Below are 21,220 nucleotides of genomic sequence, written 5' to 3' on the forward strand. Positions count from 1 at the left end.
TGGAGTAGAAAAATTTCTGTATGTTAATACTCCTGACAAAGTGTCTTTCACTTGAGACAGTATTTCCATTATCCTCTACTCTTGTTCAAAGTGTCTTAGGCAGAAGTTCACAGATGTAGCATATTTAATCATAACTGAATCATATTTAAAAACATGTATCTGACCTTTCACTCTTGTCACAGCAACTACTGATCTTTAGGAAAATGTATTTTGTTGCAGGATATTGTTTTCCTCTTCTCTTGACTCAACTGGATCTTCTGGCATACAATGCTTTGATCATCAACTGCCAGCTAATCCAGCACTGAATTTCTTATTTTTCTTCTACTACAAACCTATTTCCACAGGCAAATAAATCTTACATATTAAGACACTGACTTACTACAGTGTTTTCTTCACTGTATTTGTCTTTTGGCATTTATATTTTTTCTCTTCATTCTAGCTCTTTTACAGATTTCACTATAATAATGTCATCCAGGTCTACATCTTCTTACTAAATCTCTGTAACAGTAATTTGTTATAATGAAACTTTATCACCTGAAATACCATCAAAACAAAATATCTATTGGTTGGCTTCAGATTTATGGTTAAAAAAATAATCAATAATGATAATCAAATACTTTCTGCAAAACTGCACTTTATAACCCATAAAATAATGCTATGATTTGTACATTTTCTGGCCTCAAATTTATGGTATTTTTTTTCCCCAATAATGATAATCTGATTTCAAGTAAAACAAATTATTTTATGACAGAATACTGCCAGGGTAAGACTGTATGTTGGTGGAAGAAGAGAGACAAAGCCATTGAAATATAGACAAATGTTTGCATTATTTGAATAACCTCCATTTTCTAAAAGGAAAAAAAAGATGACCCAGGGAACTACAGGCCAGTCAGTCTCACCTATGTGCCTGACAATATCATGGAGCAGATCATCCTGGAAACTATGCTAGGGCACGTGGAAAATAAGGAGGTGATTGGTGACAACCAACATGGCTTCAATAAGGGCAAATTGTGCCTGACAAATTTGGTGGCCTTCTAGGATGGGATTACAGCATTGGTGGATAAAGGAAAAACATCTGATATCATCTACCTGGACTTGTGAAAAGTATTTGATACTGTCCTACACGACATCCTTGTCTCTAAATTGGAAAGATATGGGTTTGACAGATGGACCACTCAGTGGATAAGGAATTGGCTGGATGGTTGCACTCAAAGAGTTGCAGCCAATGGCTCGATGTCCAAGTGGAGACCAGTGACAAGTGGTGCTCCTCAGGAGTTGGTATTGGGATGGGGCTGTTTAACATCTTTCTTAGCCACAGAAAGTGGGACTGAGTGCATCCTCAGCAAGTGCACTGACAACACCAAGCTGTGTGATGCAGTGGACACGCTGGAGGGAAGGAAGATGCCATCCAGAGGGACCTGGACAGGCTGGAGTGGTGGACCTGTGTGAACTTTATGGAGTTCAACCAGGCCGAGAGCAAGGTCCTGCACATGGCTTGGAGCAATTCCAAGCACAAATACAGGCTGGGTGATGAGTGGATTGAGAGCAGACCTGTGGAGAAGGACTTGGGGGTATTAGCAGATGGAATACTAACTATGAGCCTGCAATGTGCATTCGCAGGCCACAGAGCCAAATGTATCCTGGTCTGCATCAAGAGAACAGTGACAAGCAGGTCAAGGGAGGGGATTCTCCCCCTCTACTCTGCTCTCGTCAGACCCCACCTGGGAGTACTGCATTCAGTTCTGGGGCTCCCAACATCAGAAGAACATGGACCTGTTGGAGTGAGTCCAGAGGAGGTCACCAAGATGATCAGGGGGCTGGAGCACCTCCCCTGTGAGGGCAGGCTGAGAGAGTTGGGGTTGTTCAGCCTGGAGAAGAGAAGGCTCCAGAGGGACCTTATAGCAGCCTTCCAGTACTTAAAGGAGGCTACAGGAAAGCCACAGTGGGACTTTTTACAAGGGCCTGTAGTAATAGGACAAGAGGTAGTGGCTTTAAACTGAAAGAGGGTAGATTTAGATTAGATTTAAGGAAGAATTTCTTCACTGTGAGGGTGGTGAGGCACTGGCACAGGTTGCCCAGAGAAGCTGTGGCTGCCCCCTCCCTGGCAGTGTTCAAGGCCAGGTTGGACGGGGCTTTGAGCAACCTGGTCTAGTGGAAGGTGTCCCTGCCCATGGCAGGGGGGTTGGAACTAGATGATCTGTTAAGCAACTTCCAACCCAAACCATCACTATTAACAGGCAGCTACTTGAAAAGTGAATTCCCAAATACCCTCCTAAATATTCAAGGTCATTTAAATTTGCTACAGAATGGAAGCTTTCCCCTAAAATTTTCCCCCTCACACCAACACAACTTCCAAGCTCCTTAGAGGAAAGAAACGTCAATCATCCATGTTGCACTAGGAGGTGCTGGCTTGTTACAAATCCAGTAAGGAAAGTACTTGGACTCTGCAAAGTATCTCTTAAAATGCTATTTATTGGAGGTAAGACTATAAAGAAGATAGCATCAATAATCTTATGTTCCTTCAGATGGTGGGAATCCTGAGTTGTGTGGAATTGAATAGGTCTCCAGCCAGGCACAGCAGCCTACACATATTACACCTATGGAAGGTTACCCCATTTTGGTCATTTGAGCTCTTACAGGATTTTCTTACAAGCAAAACAACTCCATTACTGTCAAATAAAAAGAACATTCACATGGGAACTTGCTGCTGGACAAAGACAAGGCAAGTTGCCTTTAGACAAAGGCAAGGACATGCAAGTGGTGTAACCAATGATACCAAGTAGGATCTGCCTGTAAGCTCCTCTGTTGAAATTAGCTAAATTTATCCTGTAGCCAAAGTATATGTGCAGCACAGGCCTGAATGTCAAATTGTATGTGCAGCACAGCACAGACCTGCACTTAGGTTAACTGTTATGTGGATTTGCACCTCCTTGATGTACAACGGCCTTCCAGTTAGGATCACTACAGCGTCTTACATTTCAGTGGCATGTAAATTCTTTACAGCAAATTGACTTTACTGATTAAGTTACAGGGCTGTAAAAAATCCAGTTAAATTTCATACCTGTCAACACCACTGTGTGTTCTCCACCACAAGCAACTTTATTAACCTTTTCCATAATTCCCAGTACAGGCTGTGGAACTCTATTGTTCTTCAGCTGTTCAGGCAATAATCCCAGTTTCCCATTCTCAGGTTCTCCAAAAGTATAGAGCTCACCATCTCCTGTGAAAATACAGAATAGAGCAGGATTTCCAGCATGCACTCAGAAGCAAGGATGGGTTGTCAAGACTGCTGCAGACACAAATCAGTAAAATAGAGAAGTGTATGAACATTACGGGATAATTGAACACATTTGTATAATGTCCAAACAGTTGTGCAAACCAGTCTGCTTTGATGGGACAGAAAGGGGCTAAATTTTAGCCCCCTCCAAGATGAGAACTGCAATATTTAGCCTGCAAGGAATCTAGCCAAGAAAAAAAACAAACCCATATACATCCTGCTTTTGAAAGGTTATAATTCCCTTTGTAATCTATATTTATGTCAACTGAAGTTGCTTGTAAGAATCTCAATTAAAACAGAATATCGTTTTGCATGAAATTTTCATGGAAAATCCACACTTTCTTCTTCTAAGATAAAATAGGAAAAAAGTAGAGTAAATGACATGAAACTGTGCATGGACTAGACAACAAGAAAAGAGCTATATAACCAACAACAGGGATACAACAGTGGTTCTACAGCAATAACTCCAGCAGAATTAAGTTCAAGAAAATACTGAGAGGTCTTTACAGATCTCTCCCTGCAACTTCTTTCTGGTCTGCTGTATAATCATATAAGAAAACCCTTCTCATTCACCCAGACTTTTTAAGTATCCAGTTCCAAAACTGTTCAATCCTTTTGAATTCATTTACTGTCTGGTTTAATTTCTTTTATCTTTCCAATCACTTCCGTTGCTTTTTCACTACTATGTAAGTCTGAATTATCACTCAAGACAGCATTCTATATATCCTTCTACAATAGTTAAAAAAGGAACATGTAAAATGTACTTTCCATTGCTATATTTACAATTTATCTACATTTATCCTCATCTTTATTTACAATTTATCTATATCTACATTTCTGATTTTCCATGCTAAGGGGCCCCCAACTATTCTAATAAGTCAGAGTGAGGTTTAGGTAGAAAACATTTCCTTACTGCCAGGAAAGCTTCAAGTTAAAAGCTGAATGTTCTCCACTCCTGAAAAAGATTATTTATGGAGTAGTGTCCTCATAGCAAATTGTGGCCCACAATCCCAATTTGAAATTACTTAACAAAAAAATCATCACATGCTACTATGTAAGAAAAGGTTTTTTGTATTCCCAGTTGGATGTAACAAAGCACAAGGATAAACAGAACTCTCACATGGAGCTAGACCAAGATAAAGACATTTTTAAACTATTGTAGGAACTGCCTGCTAAAGGAATTTCGAAGACATAGCTACAGTTACATAATCAACATAGTAACAAACACCATACCAAGCCAAAACAGAAAAGAAATTTTATCTTTTTGAATTTTTAATTCTGATGATGAGAAAGTCAAAACTGGTGTCTGTAAGAAACGTGTCATTTTTTACTGAATTTTCCTGAGCTTTACTCTGGCAATACACTCATTCAAAATTTCCTTTTGCATGAATAAAAAACGAGCAAGAATTTCAGGTTGCAAAAGCACATTTTCATTTTGTGTAACTATGGGTCAACTAGTTAGTAATAAATCTTCATTTAAGTTATCTGGTAAATCCAATAGATAAACTAGATTCAAAATATTGTTCCTGGAAAACTCTATTGCCAGCAATCTTTCTTTTTTTTTTTTTTTTCCTTGTGGCACTTGATTACTTCATGATAAAGAGTGACTACTGCAGTGGATACAGAACACAGCAGCACAGACTGCTTTTGCCAGGACCCTTCATCAGAAGGGCTTTGATTCATTCTGAAAAACCATTAAACTACTATGCTTTGTAATAAAGCAGTGCTTCTCCTCCCACCCTCTCAGATGAAGTAATTCTGGAGCAGTCATGCTGATCTGTGACATATGTTACCTTTAGTATTGACAGTCCACAGTAAGCAAAAAGTCTAAATGATGATCTATTTTCTTCAAAGGAAGCCTGAGAATAGGTTTTCATTTAATTTTAACTATAGGGAGAATCTGAAGTATGACTCTTACTTTATGGTAAAGTTCATTGAGGACAAAAAAAAAAAAAGTTATACATTTTTAATAGGCCTCAGCTTCAAATGAATTTAAATGCATACATTTATCAATTAACTTAAAAATTCTGGGAAAAAAGGATGACATACTTAAAGAGCAAAAACTGTTAAGAAGGGCTTTTGTTCATAAAAGCCAAATTCCTGCTTTAAATGGAAAATGGGTCCTAAGACTCAACATAAAGTTGCAACCCAGCAATTCCACCAAAGATTTAGAATCTAACTTTGATGGCACAAATTATCCTCTGCCTTAGTCAAAGAAACCCCAGACTATTTTATATGGTTTCCATATTTTCTAAGATCACTTCTGCCTCTCTCAACGACACAAACTCAAGTACCATGCTCCTGGGCCACGAAGGCTAGCAGCTGGACTTCTCATTTTTACTGAATGCTCTAACTGCACTGAGGAGCAATCACGGAATGACAATAATACAATCTTACTGAATGTCAAGCTTCCTGCAGAGTTTAAGAGGGCTCAGGCTATTAAAAGCAGCCACCCACAATCTATCCACAGAGCTACATTCTCTTCAGCAAGACAATGAAACAGGATAGCAGTTGTATTCCCAACTATCAGCTTCAGAGGTACAACCCTCCTCTCTTATATGGGGAGTTCTTATTTTTTCTATCATTCTAATGTTTTCCTTGCAGAACACACAAACTGCCCCAATAATATTATAACACTTCATTTACCTGCATGTATCTGTGTAGAAATACCTTTGTTGCATTCTTCTACACTTCTTTTCTAAGAGGTGTTTTGAAGTCATTCAATCTGTCTGTTTTTTTAAGAAATGGTAGATGATCTCAGCTGAAGAAAAGTATATTTAATTTTATTTGTAAACAAGGGACTGTGTTTAGGTCTCTCTGTTTAGTTTGTTTTCTCTTTTAATACTGATCTTTATTTTTATATCTACATGCAGAAATACTCTGAACAGGCTGATACTTCACAGTTACTTGCAGTAGCAGCAATTTTCTGCTCTAAAACAGCAGCCCAATTAACAACAACAAAACCAACTGCAATGTGAGGTTTTCTGTAACCAAAATATTCCTCTTGACAAAAAAAGATTTTATTCGGGATCCTAAATTAAAAGAAAGAAAAAACAACAACAGAAAAGAACTGTATTTTTTGGAAGGTAAGTATTGTTTTAATACCTTTTATCTGCCACATATTTCTAGAAGCAAGCTAATAAACCACCAAAACCACTTGGCAGTTTACTTATGCAGTTTTCTTTGAAGAGACCAGCACTTCTTTTTAAACACTACTGCACTGCAAATATTAATCCAATCATGATCTAATTAATAGGATTAGAGTTTCAAATGGCCAAGTTTCCACTGACTTCCAAAACTAATCAAGTTTATTACAGTTTTTCAACTTAATAATCCAGCTAACAAAGATAAAACCATTTATTAAAGCAATTTTAAAATACATTACACATTCCTTTAAGGCAAATAGTAGTCTAAAAACTATAAAGAACAACTATCAAGCATAAAAAGAATCCAGTCAAACCCAGAAAAATTTTTAGTACCATATGTGTCCAGTACATCTGCATTGTAAGGACATTATGTTTAAAATGGAACCTGGCTATTTCCCTTTATCCTCTCATGAGAGCCATATTCTCATGTGTTGAACTTTCCCTAGGGTGGCACATTTTCTGTATCACTAAATTTTAGGTCACAGGACAATGTCAAGGAAATGGGCAGAACAGAAAACTATCTTTGCCCCTCAAAGGCAAATGCACAATTCTGCAGATGAGAGAAGATATGAGACCTGGGTGGTGGCAAATAGGGGCAGTAAGCAAAAGAAATGGATCACTCTCTGATCCCTTGACTGAATGAAGAAAAAAAACCAAAAGCATTTGTTCAAGACTAAATTAGACAAATTGGTTGAAACCACCTCAAACACAAGAACACTGAGCATGGAAGTGTTTGTAGAATGGATGATCTTTACAGAATCATCTAGGTTGGAAAAGACCTTGAAGATCATCTAGTCCAACCATTACCCTAGCACTGACAGTTCCCAACTATACCAGATCCCTCAGCGACCCAACTCTTAAGTGTCGACCCGACTCTTAAACACCTCCAGGCATGGGGACTCCACCACCTCCCTGGGCAGCCCATTCCAACACCTAACAACGCCTTCTGGAAAGAAATGCTTCCTGACATCTAGTCTAAACCTTCCATGGTGCAACTTGAGACCATTCCCTCTTGTCCTATCACTTGTTACTTGGTTAAAGATACTCATCCCCAGCTCTCTGCACCCTCCTTTCAGGTAGCTGTAGAGGGCGATGAGGTCTCCCCTCAGCCTCCTCTTCTCCAGACTAAACCCCCCCAGTTCCCTCAGCTGCTCCTCGTATGACCTGTGCTCCAGACCCTTCACCAGCTTCGTTGCCCTTCTCTGGACATGCTCGAGTCATTCAATGTCCTTTTTGTAGTGAGGGGCCCAAAACTGAACACAGGAATCGAGGTGTGGCCTCACCAGTGCCGAGTACAGGGGTCAGATCCCTTCCCTGTCCCTGCTGGCCACGCTATTGCTGACACAAGCCAGGATGCCATTGGCCTTCTTGGCCCCCTGGGCACACTGCTGGCTCCTGTTCAGCCGGCTGTCAATCAACACCCCCAGGTCCCTCTCTGACTGGCAGCTCTCCAGCCACTCCTCCCCAAGCCTGTAGCGCTGCTGGGGGTTGCTGTGGCCCAAGGGCAGCCCCCGGCATTCGGCCTTATGGAAACTCCTCCAGTTGGCCTCAGCCCATGGCTCCAGCCTGTCCAGGTCTCTCTGCAGAGCCTCCCTACCCTCGACACTCCAGATCAACACTCCCACCCACCTGGTGTCATCTGCAAACTGACTGAGGGTGCACTCGATCCCCTCGTCTAAATCATCAATAAAGATGTTAAACAGGAGTGGCCCCAACACCGAGCCCTGGGGGACACCACTCGTGACCGGCCGCCAACTGGATTTAACTCCGTTCACCACAACTCTCTGGGCCCGGCCATCCAGACAGATTTTTACCCAGCAAAGCATGTGCACATCCAAGCCTCAAGCAGCCAGTCTCACCAGGAGAATGCTGTGGGAAATGCTGTCAAAGGCCTTATTGAAGTCAAGGTAAATAACATCCACAGCCTTTTCCTCATCCAATAAGCAGGTCGCCCTGTCACAGAAGGAGATCAGGTTTGTCAGGCAGGACCTGCCTTTCATAAACCCCTGCTGACTGGGCCTGAGCATCTGGTTGTCCTGCATGTGCTGTGTGATGGTACTCAGGATGAGCTGCTCTATCAGCTTCCCAGGCACCTAAGACAAGCTGACAGGCCTGTAATTTCCCAGATCATCCTTCTGACCCTTCTTATCTATGGGCATCACATTGGCCAATTTCCAATCTGCTGGGATCTCCCCAGTCAGCCAGGACTGCTGGTAAATGATGGAAAGCACCTTGGGCAGCACCCCAGCCAGCTCCTTCAGCACCCTCAGGTATATCCCATCTGGTCCCATAGACTTGTGTATGTCTGTGTGATGCAGTAGGTCACTGACTGTCTCCTCCTGGATTGCGGAGGTGTTTTTCTCCCAGTCTCTGTCTTCTGGCTGAGGAGGCTGGATTCCCTCAGTACAACTGGTCTTGCTATTAAAGACTGAGGCAAAGAAGGCATTAAGCACCTCAGCCTTCTCCTCATCATTTGTTGACATGTTTCCTCCTGTGTCTAGCAGGGGATGGAGGCTCTCCCAGGTCTTTCTTTTGCTGTTGACATACTTACAGAAACATTTCTTGTTATCTTTGACTGGTGAAGCCAGATTAATTTCCAGCTGGACTTTAGACCTCCTGATTTCCACCCTGCATAGCCTCACAGAACCTTTGTAGTCATTGTGATTGGCTAGCCTCTTCTCAAAAAGGCCACAGACTCTCCTTTTCTCCCTGAGTTGCCAACAAAGCTCCCTGTTTAGCCAGAGTGGCCTTCTCTGCCACCAGCTTCTCTTACAGTACATGGGGACAGCCTTCTCCCGTGCCATTAAGACTTCCTTCTTAAAGAGTGCCCAGCCTTCCTGGACCCCTATATCCTTCAGGGCTCTCTCCCAAGGGATTCTGTCAAGCAAGTACCTAAACAAGACAAAGTCAGCCCTTTGGAAGTCCAGGATGTCAGTTCTGCTTAGCCCTCTCCTAGCCTCTCTAAGAATAGAGAACTCTATTATTTCATGATAGCTGTGCCCAAGTCAGCCTCCAACTGCCACATGGTCCACCAGCCCTTCTCTGTTCACAAAGAGAAGATCCAGCAGGGCACCTTCTCTGGTTGCTTCTCTCACCAGCTGTGTCAGGAAGTTGTCTCCCACACATTCCAGGAATCTCCAGGACTGATCCCCCTCTGCTGCACTGTATTTCCAGCAGATGTCTGGGAAGTTAAAGTCTCCCACAAGAACAAGGGCAAGCAATCATGAGATTTCTCCTAAATGCCTATAGAATATTTCATCCACCTCTCTGTCTTGCTTGGTTGGCCTATAGTAGACTCCTACTACAACATCTGCCCTGTTCACCTTCCCCCTAATTCTGACACAAAGACAGTCTACCCTGTCTTCACTACACTTGTACTCAAAGCAGTCATAACAGTCCCTAACATACATTGCCACTCCACCACCTCTCCTTCCCTGTCTGTCCCTCCTAAAGAACTTGTAGCCATCAGTTGGCACCCTCAAGTTATGGGAGACATCCCACCATGTTTCTGTGATATATTAAAACTGGTCCTTAAAATAATGACAAAGTACATTAAAAAAAGGAATTGAATGAACCTGCAAAGCTCTGTATGAAAAGACATCTTCTCAGTGAGAATCTATCTTGACTTTGCTTACAGTATACAGTTCAGACAGGGGAAACACCAGAGAGGTCTAATATATTCAATTCCTTTCTGGTTCATCAGATCTAATTCTGCTGAGAACACCAAAGTAGTGGTTAGATACATCGGCTTTTCCTGCATTCCATCTCCTCCTGTGGACAAATGAGCTATATATGCTTGCCAAGTTTAATGCTTTCTGAAAAACTGTCCCCTCTTCAGTAAGAGAGGAGGGATGCAAAGTGAGAGCAAAACAGAGCAAACAATCATCTTTCAAAGAGGAAGTGAGTAACCAGACTAGTTTCCTAATTTGCATATGGAAATGAGCTAGACATTGCCTGTGCTTGTGCCTAATCTAAATTTCAGAAGTGTTTTTTATTAAAAATAATTCAGAACGTATTCTGTTCTTCTATTCTACAACTACTTTTGGTGTCAGTGGGGCCCACATGTACATGGTAGAGCAGAATAGAGGTGACTGACATGCTTAGTAGTTGCATTATCATCTGCAAAGAAGGCGTTCTAAAAAGCAAAAGCAAGAAGGCATTCTAAAAAGGAAAAGTAAGAAAGGTGACAAATCTTTAGATAAATCCAGTAGATAAGAAAAACTTCGGGGTGAGCAGAGGGTTGTAGAACTGAAGTACAAATTCAGATGATTAAATGCTGTACAATTTCCATAAAACATGCTTTTATCTACTAAAGGTTTGTGTCAGGATTCCACTCTACTTTTCACTGACATTGCACTTTGCTTTATATTAGTTAAACACCTTAAAGACAAATACCTACTAAAAAACCTTTTTAAAACCAGCTGTTACAAAGAAATAACAACATTAGTTTAAAAAAAAAAAAAAAAAAAAAAAGCTGGAATCCATATTTCACTTTTCTTCTCAATAGTGTCTTATTAATGAACATCCTGCCCTGGAGAGGGCACTCTGTGACCATATTATGTATTCCACTGTCCTCATTAGCCACCTTTTAGTTTTAACCCAGATACACCTGTGATCCTAACAGTTTGCTTAGCCAGTGTACAGTTTATGTCAACCGTAATATATTAAGAAAGGGAACCATAGGGCGCTATGCTCATCAGTTCAGCCCAACAACAGGTATCAAATCCTACATCCTATGTTTTATTATTAATGACAGTACATTATTTGATATTTAAAAAGTCAATATGTAGTAATTCTACAGTATTCTAATAACTGATAAGTTGCAGGTGGAGAAATCTTTCTATTAACAGAATTTCTCCCATTCCTTCCATGGTAACAGCAACCACAACCTAAAAAAGTTCCTCTGGTATACTTCACTGATGTTGAGGGAATTAATACAGATTATACACTCACCTGAACAGTGTAAATTTAATTTCTGGAAATATAAAACCACTTTATTTTCCAGAGATTTCCTCCAAAAGTATATATTAAAAGTAACACTAATCACTCTAAATTCTAGTGTAACAAGATAAAACCATACAATAAAAATACATGGAAGATTCCCTGTGCTAGGAAAACTTTGAAACATACTTCAAAGCATAATTCAATGACTAACTGGCAATTCAGGGTAAAAAACCCCTATCCCTGAAATATGAATATTCCAAATACTCCATAATTATTTAGTTTGCTATGTTCTGCACCTAAGAGGAAAAATATTAAGGATGTGAACCACTGTTCTGAGCTAGTCTAGGAAGTCCTACAGGCAAGTGTTTTCCATAAGCCAAAAAAGAACCCTAATAAAAGAATCACCTTTTTTTTTAAAGCAAAATCTTTTAACAGCATAGTGCCTTGACTTCCTAACTAGGCTGTAAGAAAAATAAGGTAGCTACATTTGTACTTAAACAGACTTAGCTTGCTGAACTTCTAAATTCATAATTTAATGGCTAACTTCACAGTTTAAATAGTGTGTGACTATAGTACGATAAGATTAAATGCATGAGCTTTGTTTTTAACTGTCTGGATATACACTGACACTACTTCAACAGAAGAACAATTCAGTAAAAGTACCTGGATATCAAACACTACATTTTTATGGTAGTTAAAGTATCAGTCAGATAAAACTGTCAGCAAGGACCTAAAGGAAAGTTAAAAAAAAAAAATTATTATCCTTTCACCATAAAGGAAGCCATCTGCATGCCAGTAGTTTCGGCAAGGCAGACTGAAGCCAAATTTGTGCAGGATTTACAGATACTATAGCTGAAAATTAAGATTTTCTGTTTCACACCCAGGCCTGTTTGAACTGTATAGGGTTCAATAACTCCCCATTTTCACAGGTGATAACCAGTTCATCTTCCTATTAATATATTAAGAGGCTCCATTTTTCTTACCCATCCTAACCCTTTTTTCTCATTCACCTCCATTAAAAGTTTCCACTTCCTTAAAACACATGGCACACACTGTCTTCTTGCTCTTAGATGCTTGTCCTCAGCCATTCTTCTAATAAGAGCTTTTGTCACATCCCACTGCAGCTCTTGGCTCAAAGGCAGAAATACACAACTTCTTACTATATCCTTGAAGTAAGGATTTTTTTTTTTTTTCATTTATTTTGAGTTCAGGAAGCTGTAGATTGCCTAACAGGTGCTGAGCTCCTGATCAGTCAGAGGCATTTCATTCATTTACTGTAATAAAGCATCTGTAATAAAAGTTGTACACTACCAGCATTACACCTAATTAATATTTATCCACCACAGGAGGTCCTCATTCTGTTAACAGCATGTTCTCAGAGAGCTATATAGACATTGTACAAGGAAAAATAGCATTTATCAAGTAACCTGAGAAATGTATCTGATGGAATAGTTCCTGGGTACCCATTAAAAGCTTTACAATCAAAACTATTGATCCTTTGAAATCTTTAATTACTCTGAGGGGACTAAAGCTTAATAATGTAAATCTATATGGCTGAGAGGAATTCGTGGCTGCTCATATATAATACCATCAACACTAACTGATAAATTCACCATACTGGCTTTATTAAAAAAATGAGTGGCATCATCACTTTGGAAAATAACAGAGAGCTAGGAAAAGAGAGGTGGAAAGCCACACAGAGTTGGGCTGGTTTGGTGATCAGATACCGGCTTCTCCTCATACTGTATACTGCATGTTTAACTGACTTCAAAACTTAAAATTTAAGACATAACACCAAACTTTGACAAAAATCTTGCACTGCTAGCAAGTGAGATTATTTTTTCCTCAAAACATAGTAAGTCTATTCAATATTTATATTTCTAGAGAAGATGATTCCTTGATCATCACAAAAAATTATTAAGAAAAAGTTGGTTATTGAAACCATAGTATTAATCCACAATATTTGTCATAATTTTCATGAAAGTGTGATAAGATAGTCATTTATTTCTAATATACTTTTGCACAACAATGTGCAAATGCAGAAAATTAACTGCCATTTTTTCTCACAGTATAGTTAATTCAACAATAATAAACAATTATATAGGACATTACGTACAAGTTTCCCGAATAAATCAATTAGGACCACATTTTAGAGAACCTGTTTCTGGTAAAATCTTCCAATGTGATCCAAAACTATATAGATAATTTTCTGCAACATGGCAGTTTTTAACAGCTATGGCATATCTAGTTCCAAAAGTAATGAATGCCTCCTTAGCTACCTTTACAAAGACAACAATTTGAGAACCACTGACTTGTCTCCATTAACTGCTATTTCTATTCTCTTACCTGTTATCAAGGCAGAGTGATAATATCCACAGGATACAGAGGAAACAGGTTTTCCCACATCCACTTCACAAGGTACACTGACATAGGTTTCATCAGCCAAGCCAATCTGACCTTCTGAATTGTCACCCCACACAAAAAGCTGCCCATCCTCTAGAATGAAGACACACATAGTTAACAGATTTAAACCCAAAACTTATAAATAGGTAATTTACCCATTTAAGAGTATTTAATAAACTCTGTGTATGATACTACTAAATGTCATGATCTCAGGGACATAAAATGGTATTTAGCACAATGCAACAAAACAGTCAACAAAACAGAGGGTATCAAGTTTTTGAAAAGTGACACACAACGCTCAGTCATCAACTGATGTTAGACCATAAATAGCAACAGGAAAAGTATTATGTAAAAACATTCCTTCAAAAAGAGGAAGACTGAGTGTGTAAGACAATTCAGTTGCCAGAGGTCAGTATGAAAACATTACGTTGAATTTAAGGCATCTTCTCCTTTCCAGTAGCAAGTCACCACTTTCTCATTCTTCCAAACTTATTCTGTTCTGACTTTGCTACACATCCCATTTATTCTTGCCTTATCTTTCAGTTCTCTTCACAGGTCATTACACTGCCCAGCTTCATTTTTTTTTCCTTAAACTATCACAATAGCTGTTCCAGGTTTATTAAGACCAGACTCTATTGACACAAAGACCAATGGCAGCAGTAAAAAAAAAAAAAACAACAACCCCACAACCATAAAAGGTAGTGAACAATATGAGAAGAGATGAGGTCTTCTCCCTGAATATTTCTTATTGGTGGTAAATAAGTTGTGAACAAAAAAGTACCATCTACAGTGCTACTGAGATGCTTGGGAACTAAAGTAATTAAAAGTTGACTTATAAATCTCAAGAGAATGTTAGTAATTGTCACCAAAAAAAACCCCAAAACAAAACCAAACCAAACGAGCAGGCTAGCATCTCTCTTATGCACTCTTATGCTCTCTGTCACATTCTGAAATGACAGCCTCAATAACTTATCCTAATTGTGTCCAAAAATAGCTGGTTTATAGCAAAACTTGAGAAGTTGACATTACAGTGTAATAAAGGACCCATCTAATGACTGAAAGTATTACAACTGTGTGGATTTCAACATGTCACAACTGTATAATTTTGCTGAGAAATAGGTCATAGGTCAGGCCTCTCTCAGCAATGTCACAGCTGTGTAGCCTATATGAGTAGACCAAAATAGTTACAGTAAGAAGTGGAATTAGAAAAACTTAGTTTTCATAAGATTCCTGTTTTGCAGATGACTTCCCTGGAAATGAACTGATGATTTTTCCCATTTTGAGAGTATTCACACCATCTCTTCTTTTTAAGGATTTCTATTAAACTAGTATAGGTTGAGGTCCCATTGCAGGCCATTGCTCATTGAAAAGGTCTTCGTTCACAAAAATTGTAGGAAGTTAATGAGACTGCCACCTCTTACCAGATTGTGTTGAAACAGGCAATTTGCTATCAGAAAATGACTATGGTTACAAGGAAAAGAAGACAGAAGGCATAGAAACTACACCCACATATGCAGACAGAATGCCGGAATAAATGTTTCCCTGGAACACCAGGCTGGACACTCATAGATTTTATTAGCAGTTGCTCTTACCAGTTACTGCTGCTGAGGTGTATGATCCAGCTGCTAGCTGTTTGATCTTGTGCTGGTTGGTAAAAAACCTAATTAAATGAAATGTGGTCCTTTCCTCTGTGTCACCTAATCCCAACTGACCTTCACTGTTACCTCCAGCAGCATACACATTTCCTTTTTCTGCATACAGAAAAGCACATGTAATACACAGAATGAAGACATTCTCATCAGTGGTAAAAAGTCAGAGAAACTAGCGCAAGTCATTTAATTTTCAATAGAAAGACATTACAGAAAAGCTGGGGTCTACTGCCCTTGAAATATCCTGAAGTTGGCATTTGCAGTTTCTGTTGTAGATAGCAAGGAGCCTTTCCTGCACACATTTGGATCAGAAATTTCTAAAGGCCTTGTATGTACTTAGATTGACTTCATTTCCCACCGTTCTGGTGACTGATCTAAAAAGTAAATATAATTTGAAGTTCTGCAAGAGTTCTGAGAAAATGACTGCTAGTATAGCTCTGGCAGTCAGAAAAGGCTCCTTCCTCAAATAATGTATATTTTAAGATAAAGCAGGAGGAAAATAGTGAATGATGTCACAGGCAACAAAACTGAAGTCATTAGTACATAAATTAAAGAGATGCATAACTTGATAGGTTTGAGTACTGTGAATTCAATATATTTTTACTTAGGTTTTTATTAGAAATATTTTACTAATTTTAATATTTAAATCACTTTCAATTTACTTAGCTAGGTCTTTGTTTTAGAATATTGAGGTTAAAGCTGATGATTGACATCTTCAACTTAAGAGAATTAAGATTAATATTTTTAATTTTAGTATGTTTCACATCTAAAGTGTTCATCTATGATGAAAAAGATAAGGCCCATTAATAAAACAAATCCAGGCAGAAATGTGATAAGCAACTGACATACAATTTATAAATGGTCCTTGCTATATAAATGGCCACAAATTATCTAGCCAGTGTGTACACTAAAAGTGACTAATATTTACCCTGTGCGGTCTTGCATACTCAACTGTTATTAAAATGTTCTGTTTTACTCTAATAGTCTTATTTACAGTGCTCAAGGCCTCCACATATATAAACCTCCTAATAATCAAACAATCCTCTTTATAACATTACTGCAAGCTAAACGATTGCCACCAAAAAGATGACTATTCCATTACATAAATTTTAGAAGCATGACAAGAATTTGCATCAATTCTCTGTATACCGTCTCTCTAAAAATTTATTTTTTAGTTTGAATTTACAATTTATTTATTTATAGCTTAATAAAGCAACTTGTCATTGAAATAGCAACTATCTTGTCTAACCAAAATGTGACAAAATTTGAAGACTTGAAAACATTCAGTTCTACTACATTTACCCAAACATATAACAACACTAATAAAGGTAAATTACTTGTCAAAGGTAAATTTGAGTACAGATGTACAAAAAATATTAATATACCTTTACAGGGCTTAAATGAAATATTGGTAATTGTTAACCACACCTCAAATGCCCACAAGAAATCTTTTCATCTGTCTATTGGTAGCAAACTCCTGCATAACATTATTTTATAAATGCATTGGCTCAGAATAAATCAAGCATTCAAAGAACTGGATATCAAACCCCCAAGTTTTAACAGTCCCATTTTTGTTTATTTTTCCTTCCTCAACACTCCTGGGGTTCCTAATGTAATTTTGTATGAAAGCAAAGGAAGAAATCTATCTTTAATATGTACATAATATAGGTTACATACCTGTGTAAACTAAAGTGTGGTTTCTTCCACAAACAGCAAGCTTTGTTTTTTCTGGTTTTAAAGCTATGAATTAAAGCCAAAGGGAGGGGGGGAAAGTTATAAACAAGCTGATACCTGGTTCAATAACAAAATGTTCTGTGCTCTAAGGGGAGCTCTGATTTTTTTTTTGTATTTTTACCAAAAGAGTGATTACAAGATTCATTGCCCATCTGAAACCAGTATATGACTTACTAAATGAGAACTGCCCCAAGATAAGAAAACAGATATAGACCTTAAAAACTTATAGCTGACACTCAGGTTAACTTGATAATGGCTACTTCATCACAATGCCACATTCCCCAGAATTTGCCATTTATTGGATATGCCTCAAACAATGTATCAAGTTGCAGGACAAAATGCATGCTTAAAGCTATCTTCAGTTTTCATTAACATTATTATTCTTAACCCCCTCTTATGCTTTTCCCACTTAAATTTTTAAAATCAAACCTTTTTTTGTCTTATCATCCCTATCTTTCTTCATTATGCACAGCTACCTTTTTTGCTTGACTTTTGCTCTGCACTGCCCTCTTATTGGTCACTAAACTCAACTGCAAAGGACAGTCCTATGTGGACTAGCGCCTAAAATTTTTGCATATACCATCCTGTCTCAGCTCAATTACCACCCATCCACTGCATGTATTTCTCTGTAGTCTGGTCACTGTGAAAGACTAGAAATGTATCCACAAAGAGTAAAGAGTTATTTTGGTGGGAAAGAGAGAAAATACAGAGGTGCCTTTTCTCCCATGGCAAGTGTACTCCGTTTTAGAAACAGAGGAAAAAAATCTCACTGACTTTTCCATCCTCTCTCCAATAACTGATCATTGCCAACAATTTATCTTCTCTCAGTCATGTCCATGTGCCCTATACAATGCTCTTAAAACAGCATTATTTTTATAGCATATATCTTTAATTGCTTTCCACTGCACTAGTCTATGACAAACCCAACAACCATCATAGCTATCACAAACCTTTTTTCAGTCCTTTCAAATCAACTTGCATCAGCTCCATAACATTCACATTAAAGTCCCTCCTACCAAGTCACCAAATAAATCTATCTACTTAAGCATGAATTGTCTCCGGTCTATCACACTGGCACAAATATAAATCCAGGTTCCTGCCTATCCTACATGACACCTACCACTACTACCAGGCTGGAACCATAACACTTCCAATGTTGGCTTCTTCCTACAATCTTAATTTGCTGCTTTATATCCTAAAACTCTGCCTCCAACTTCAGAGATTACCTTAATCAACTCTTCAGAAGCCTGTGATCTCTAACCTTACTCTCACTTTGGCAGGCTAATCAATTGTATTTGCTAAATCATGCTATATTTACAGTGTTGCTGGCAATTCTTCATAACCAATTTCATTAGTTTCTAGTCAAACCCCAGAAGGTATTTTCTCAGAAAACATGCAGCCACAACCATTTGGCACTAAGCAGAAACTGAAATGTGTCCTTGCAACCCCATTCCCAAAGCCAAGTGATGACTGAAAGCTAGTGAGAAAACCTCCAGGAATTTCTTCTGCTGCCTATTGCCAAGAGAAGAAAGGTACCCTCCTTGTGACTTTTTTCAGTGGATGACAGGTCTGGTTTGAATTGCTGTCTCCTCTTCACCTTTTGTTCTCCATTGCAATTTGACAGTAAAAACAAAACCCAATCCATTTAAGCCAAAGTAAGAATTGATCTCTCACATGGCTGACTGAAGATGTGAATCTGAGAGTAGCTGCATTCTCCCTCTGAAGTGAACAAGACAGAGGAGCAGATAAAGGACAGTAGAATAAACTAAATCAGGAAGAAGAGTGTTTTAATGAGCAGGATAATTTGTTTTTAACAGTAAGCTAAGAGATCAATCTGCTGGCAAAAAGGATAAGGATAAACATTTAATGGTGAAAAGAAATGTGTTAATGGGATAGATCTGACTTGACATAAGTAAGGGGATATGGAAAAAAGTATTCTTAGTTTTGTTTGATAAGACAAAACCAGCTAGGAAAGATCAAGAAGATAACAGTGCAATGAAAACATATTTTACACCACATGAATGAATATGGGCATTTATTTTACTGCTTCATACAAATATATTAACATTCATGCCCCCTTGGGCACTTCTTATACTTGTTAAAAACGTAGCAATACTTGTAGAAAGTTCCTGGTAGATTTTTTCATTTATAGAGGTGCTAGGACAAAAGTGATACAAAGGTTACACAATGCTGTTGGAACTCTGACTTCTAACACATGGACAACACTGTAAAGACCACTTATCTGACTAATGCCTCTGCAGTCACAATGAAGTTGTGGTTTGTCAGAAAAGGCAAATATTACATAAAATGAGAGCCCTCAAAAAAGACAGAATTCTTTGTAATCTTCAGACTGAAAAGGACCCAGAATCTGGAACTGATGGAAAATCAACCAGGGATACTTTTAAGCTACCTTTATAAGCTTGTGCAGTAATACGCTACACATGACGAGTAAAGAAGGCAAATCAGTTATTTTGGAACTGCATCTTATAAAGTACATTTTCACAAGGGTCTCCTTTCAAAAAGACAAAAAAATAAAAATTAAACAAACCTTTTACACATGTTGGTTTGCTGACAGTGTTCTTTGATCCTAGTCCTAACTGGCCCCAGTTGTTACTGCCAAACATGTATAGTTTACCATTCCCTGAAAAAAAATGCACAGTCAGAATCCATAGAAGTGTTTGAATACCTCATTCAAGACAAGATGGTCACTCACACACTACGCTATTTATTACTTCCTTTTTAATGTAAGGTTTAAGATTAGGCAATTCAATACTTAAGTGCAAACAACAATTAATATCCTTGTGATTTTTCAGTACAAAAGGAGAAATCACATTGTTTAAGTAAGAAATCGCCAGCCAGAAGAAGGGACAAAAAGCAGAACAAACATCCTCTCCTTCAATTACAGCACAGATAAAGTGCTCTTCAGAAAATGTAATGTTGTACCCTTGGACAGACCCTGAAGTTCAGAAACCACAGTATCTATAGGCCTATTTATGAAATAACAGCACATTTAACTGAGCACCCACATCTTTTACCCCAAAGACAGAAGTGAAAAATGCAGCTATATAATTAATACAAACACAAATTCATAATATTCAGCTTATTTAACTGTTTACAGGGGGATATTTTGTTTTACTGCTAAATGTCTTCTCTTAAAATGATTTATAAATTTGTACTTGTATCGAATAGTTTCTGATAAATCTTCCAATGTGTTCCCAAACTGTGTTGTTACTCTGCATATAAAGAAGGAATGCATAAAACCACCATGCAGACAGGGAGTTTTGTAATCCTAAATGCAAACATTACTTTAAATATCTTCAACAGAAGCATCACTAGAATCTTCTTTCAGAAATTGGTATGATGTGTCATTGAACTTGCAGGTTTGACCATTACAAACAATGAACTGTTGTAATTCTGAATAACCGGTGTTTTTTTTAAGAGGATGGTATACAAACAGATGAAACTTTCGTCATCAGGCATGCAAATTAGGCAGACAAAACTGACTACTAATACATTAAAATTAATTAATTCAATTTAATTTAATTTTTAAACTATTGCATTTTGTAAAACTGTAAAGTTCACACCCAAAGATAAAATCCTTGTTCCAACAGAAATCTTTGCAAAACAACAGAAACTGATTTGTCAAAAAAACCCCAAAAACCTTTTACAACTTTTAAAGGGAGTTTGTTTACTTTCAATGATGAAGGTCTGCAGAGCTTTGTGAGTTAGGCTCCATCACAAGGCTGTCCCATAAATAAACTCTGTCACCCTAGCCATCAACAGTTATCACATGAGCTCAACTCACAACACCAACTCCATATAATAATGCCAAAATATTATGGCTGTTTGTACTTCAGTAGTGTAGGTTCCCAGTGAAGATTCTGAATGTGATTTACAGAAACTTTGAAATATGATACTGAAATATTTAAAATATAACAAAAATACTTAATCTGTTAACCCCCCCCCCATTTATTTTCTCAAATACAACCATATAGTTTAAAAAAAACCAAATAAACAAAAAAAAAACCTACACCACCCCCCCCCAAAAAAAAAAAAAAAAAAAAAAA

General features: G+C 38.1%; 1 protein-coding gene across 1 annotated transcript in view; it reads right to left on the bottom strand.

Annotated features, from left to right (window-relative positions):
* RPGR (retinitis pigmentosa GTPase regulator) overlaps positions 1 to 21,220 on the bottom strand; it is a 55,453-nt gene that overhangs the window by 18,867 nt on the left and 15,366 nt on the right. Inside the window, exons 4-8 of the mRNA XM_026846358.1 lie at positions 19,702 to 19,794; positions 17,097 to 17,159; positions 15,363 to 15,521; positions 13,714 to 13,863; positions 3,062 to 3,220 (exon numbers count right to left, since the gene is read on the bottom strand). Coding sequence (XP_026702159.1) covers positions 3,062 to 3,220; positions 13,714 to 13,863; positions 15,363 to 15,521; positions 17,097 to 17,159; positions 19,702 to 19,794 — 624 coding nt within the window. The remainder of the gene's footprint in view (positions 1 to 3,061; positions 3,221 to 13,713; positions 13,864 to 15,362; positions 15,522 to 17,096; positions 17,160 to 19,701; positions 19,795 to 21,220) is intronic.

The sequence above is a fragment of the Athene cunicularia genome, assembly GCF_003259725.1.
Source record: "Athene cunicularia isolate RWA chromosome 1 unlocalized genomic scaffold, athCun1 chr1_part1, whole genome shotgun sequence".
Lineage (NCBI taxonomy): Eukaryota > Metazoa > Chordata > Aves > Strigiformes > Strigidae > Athene > Athene cunicularia.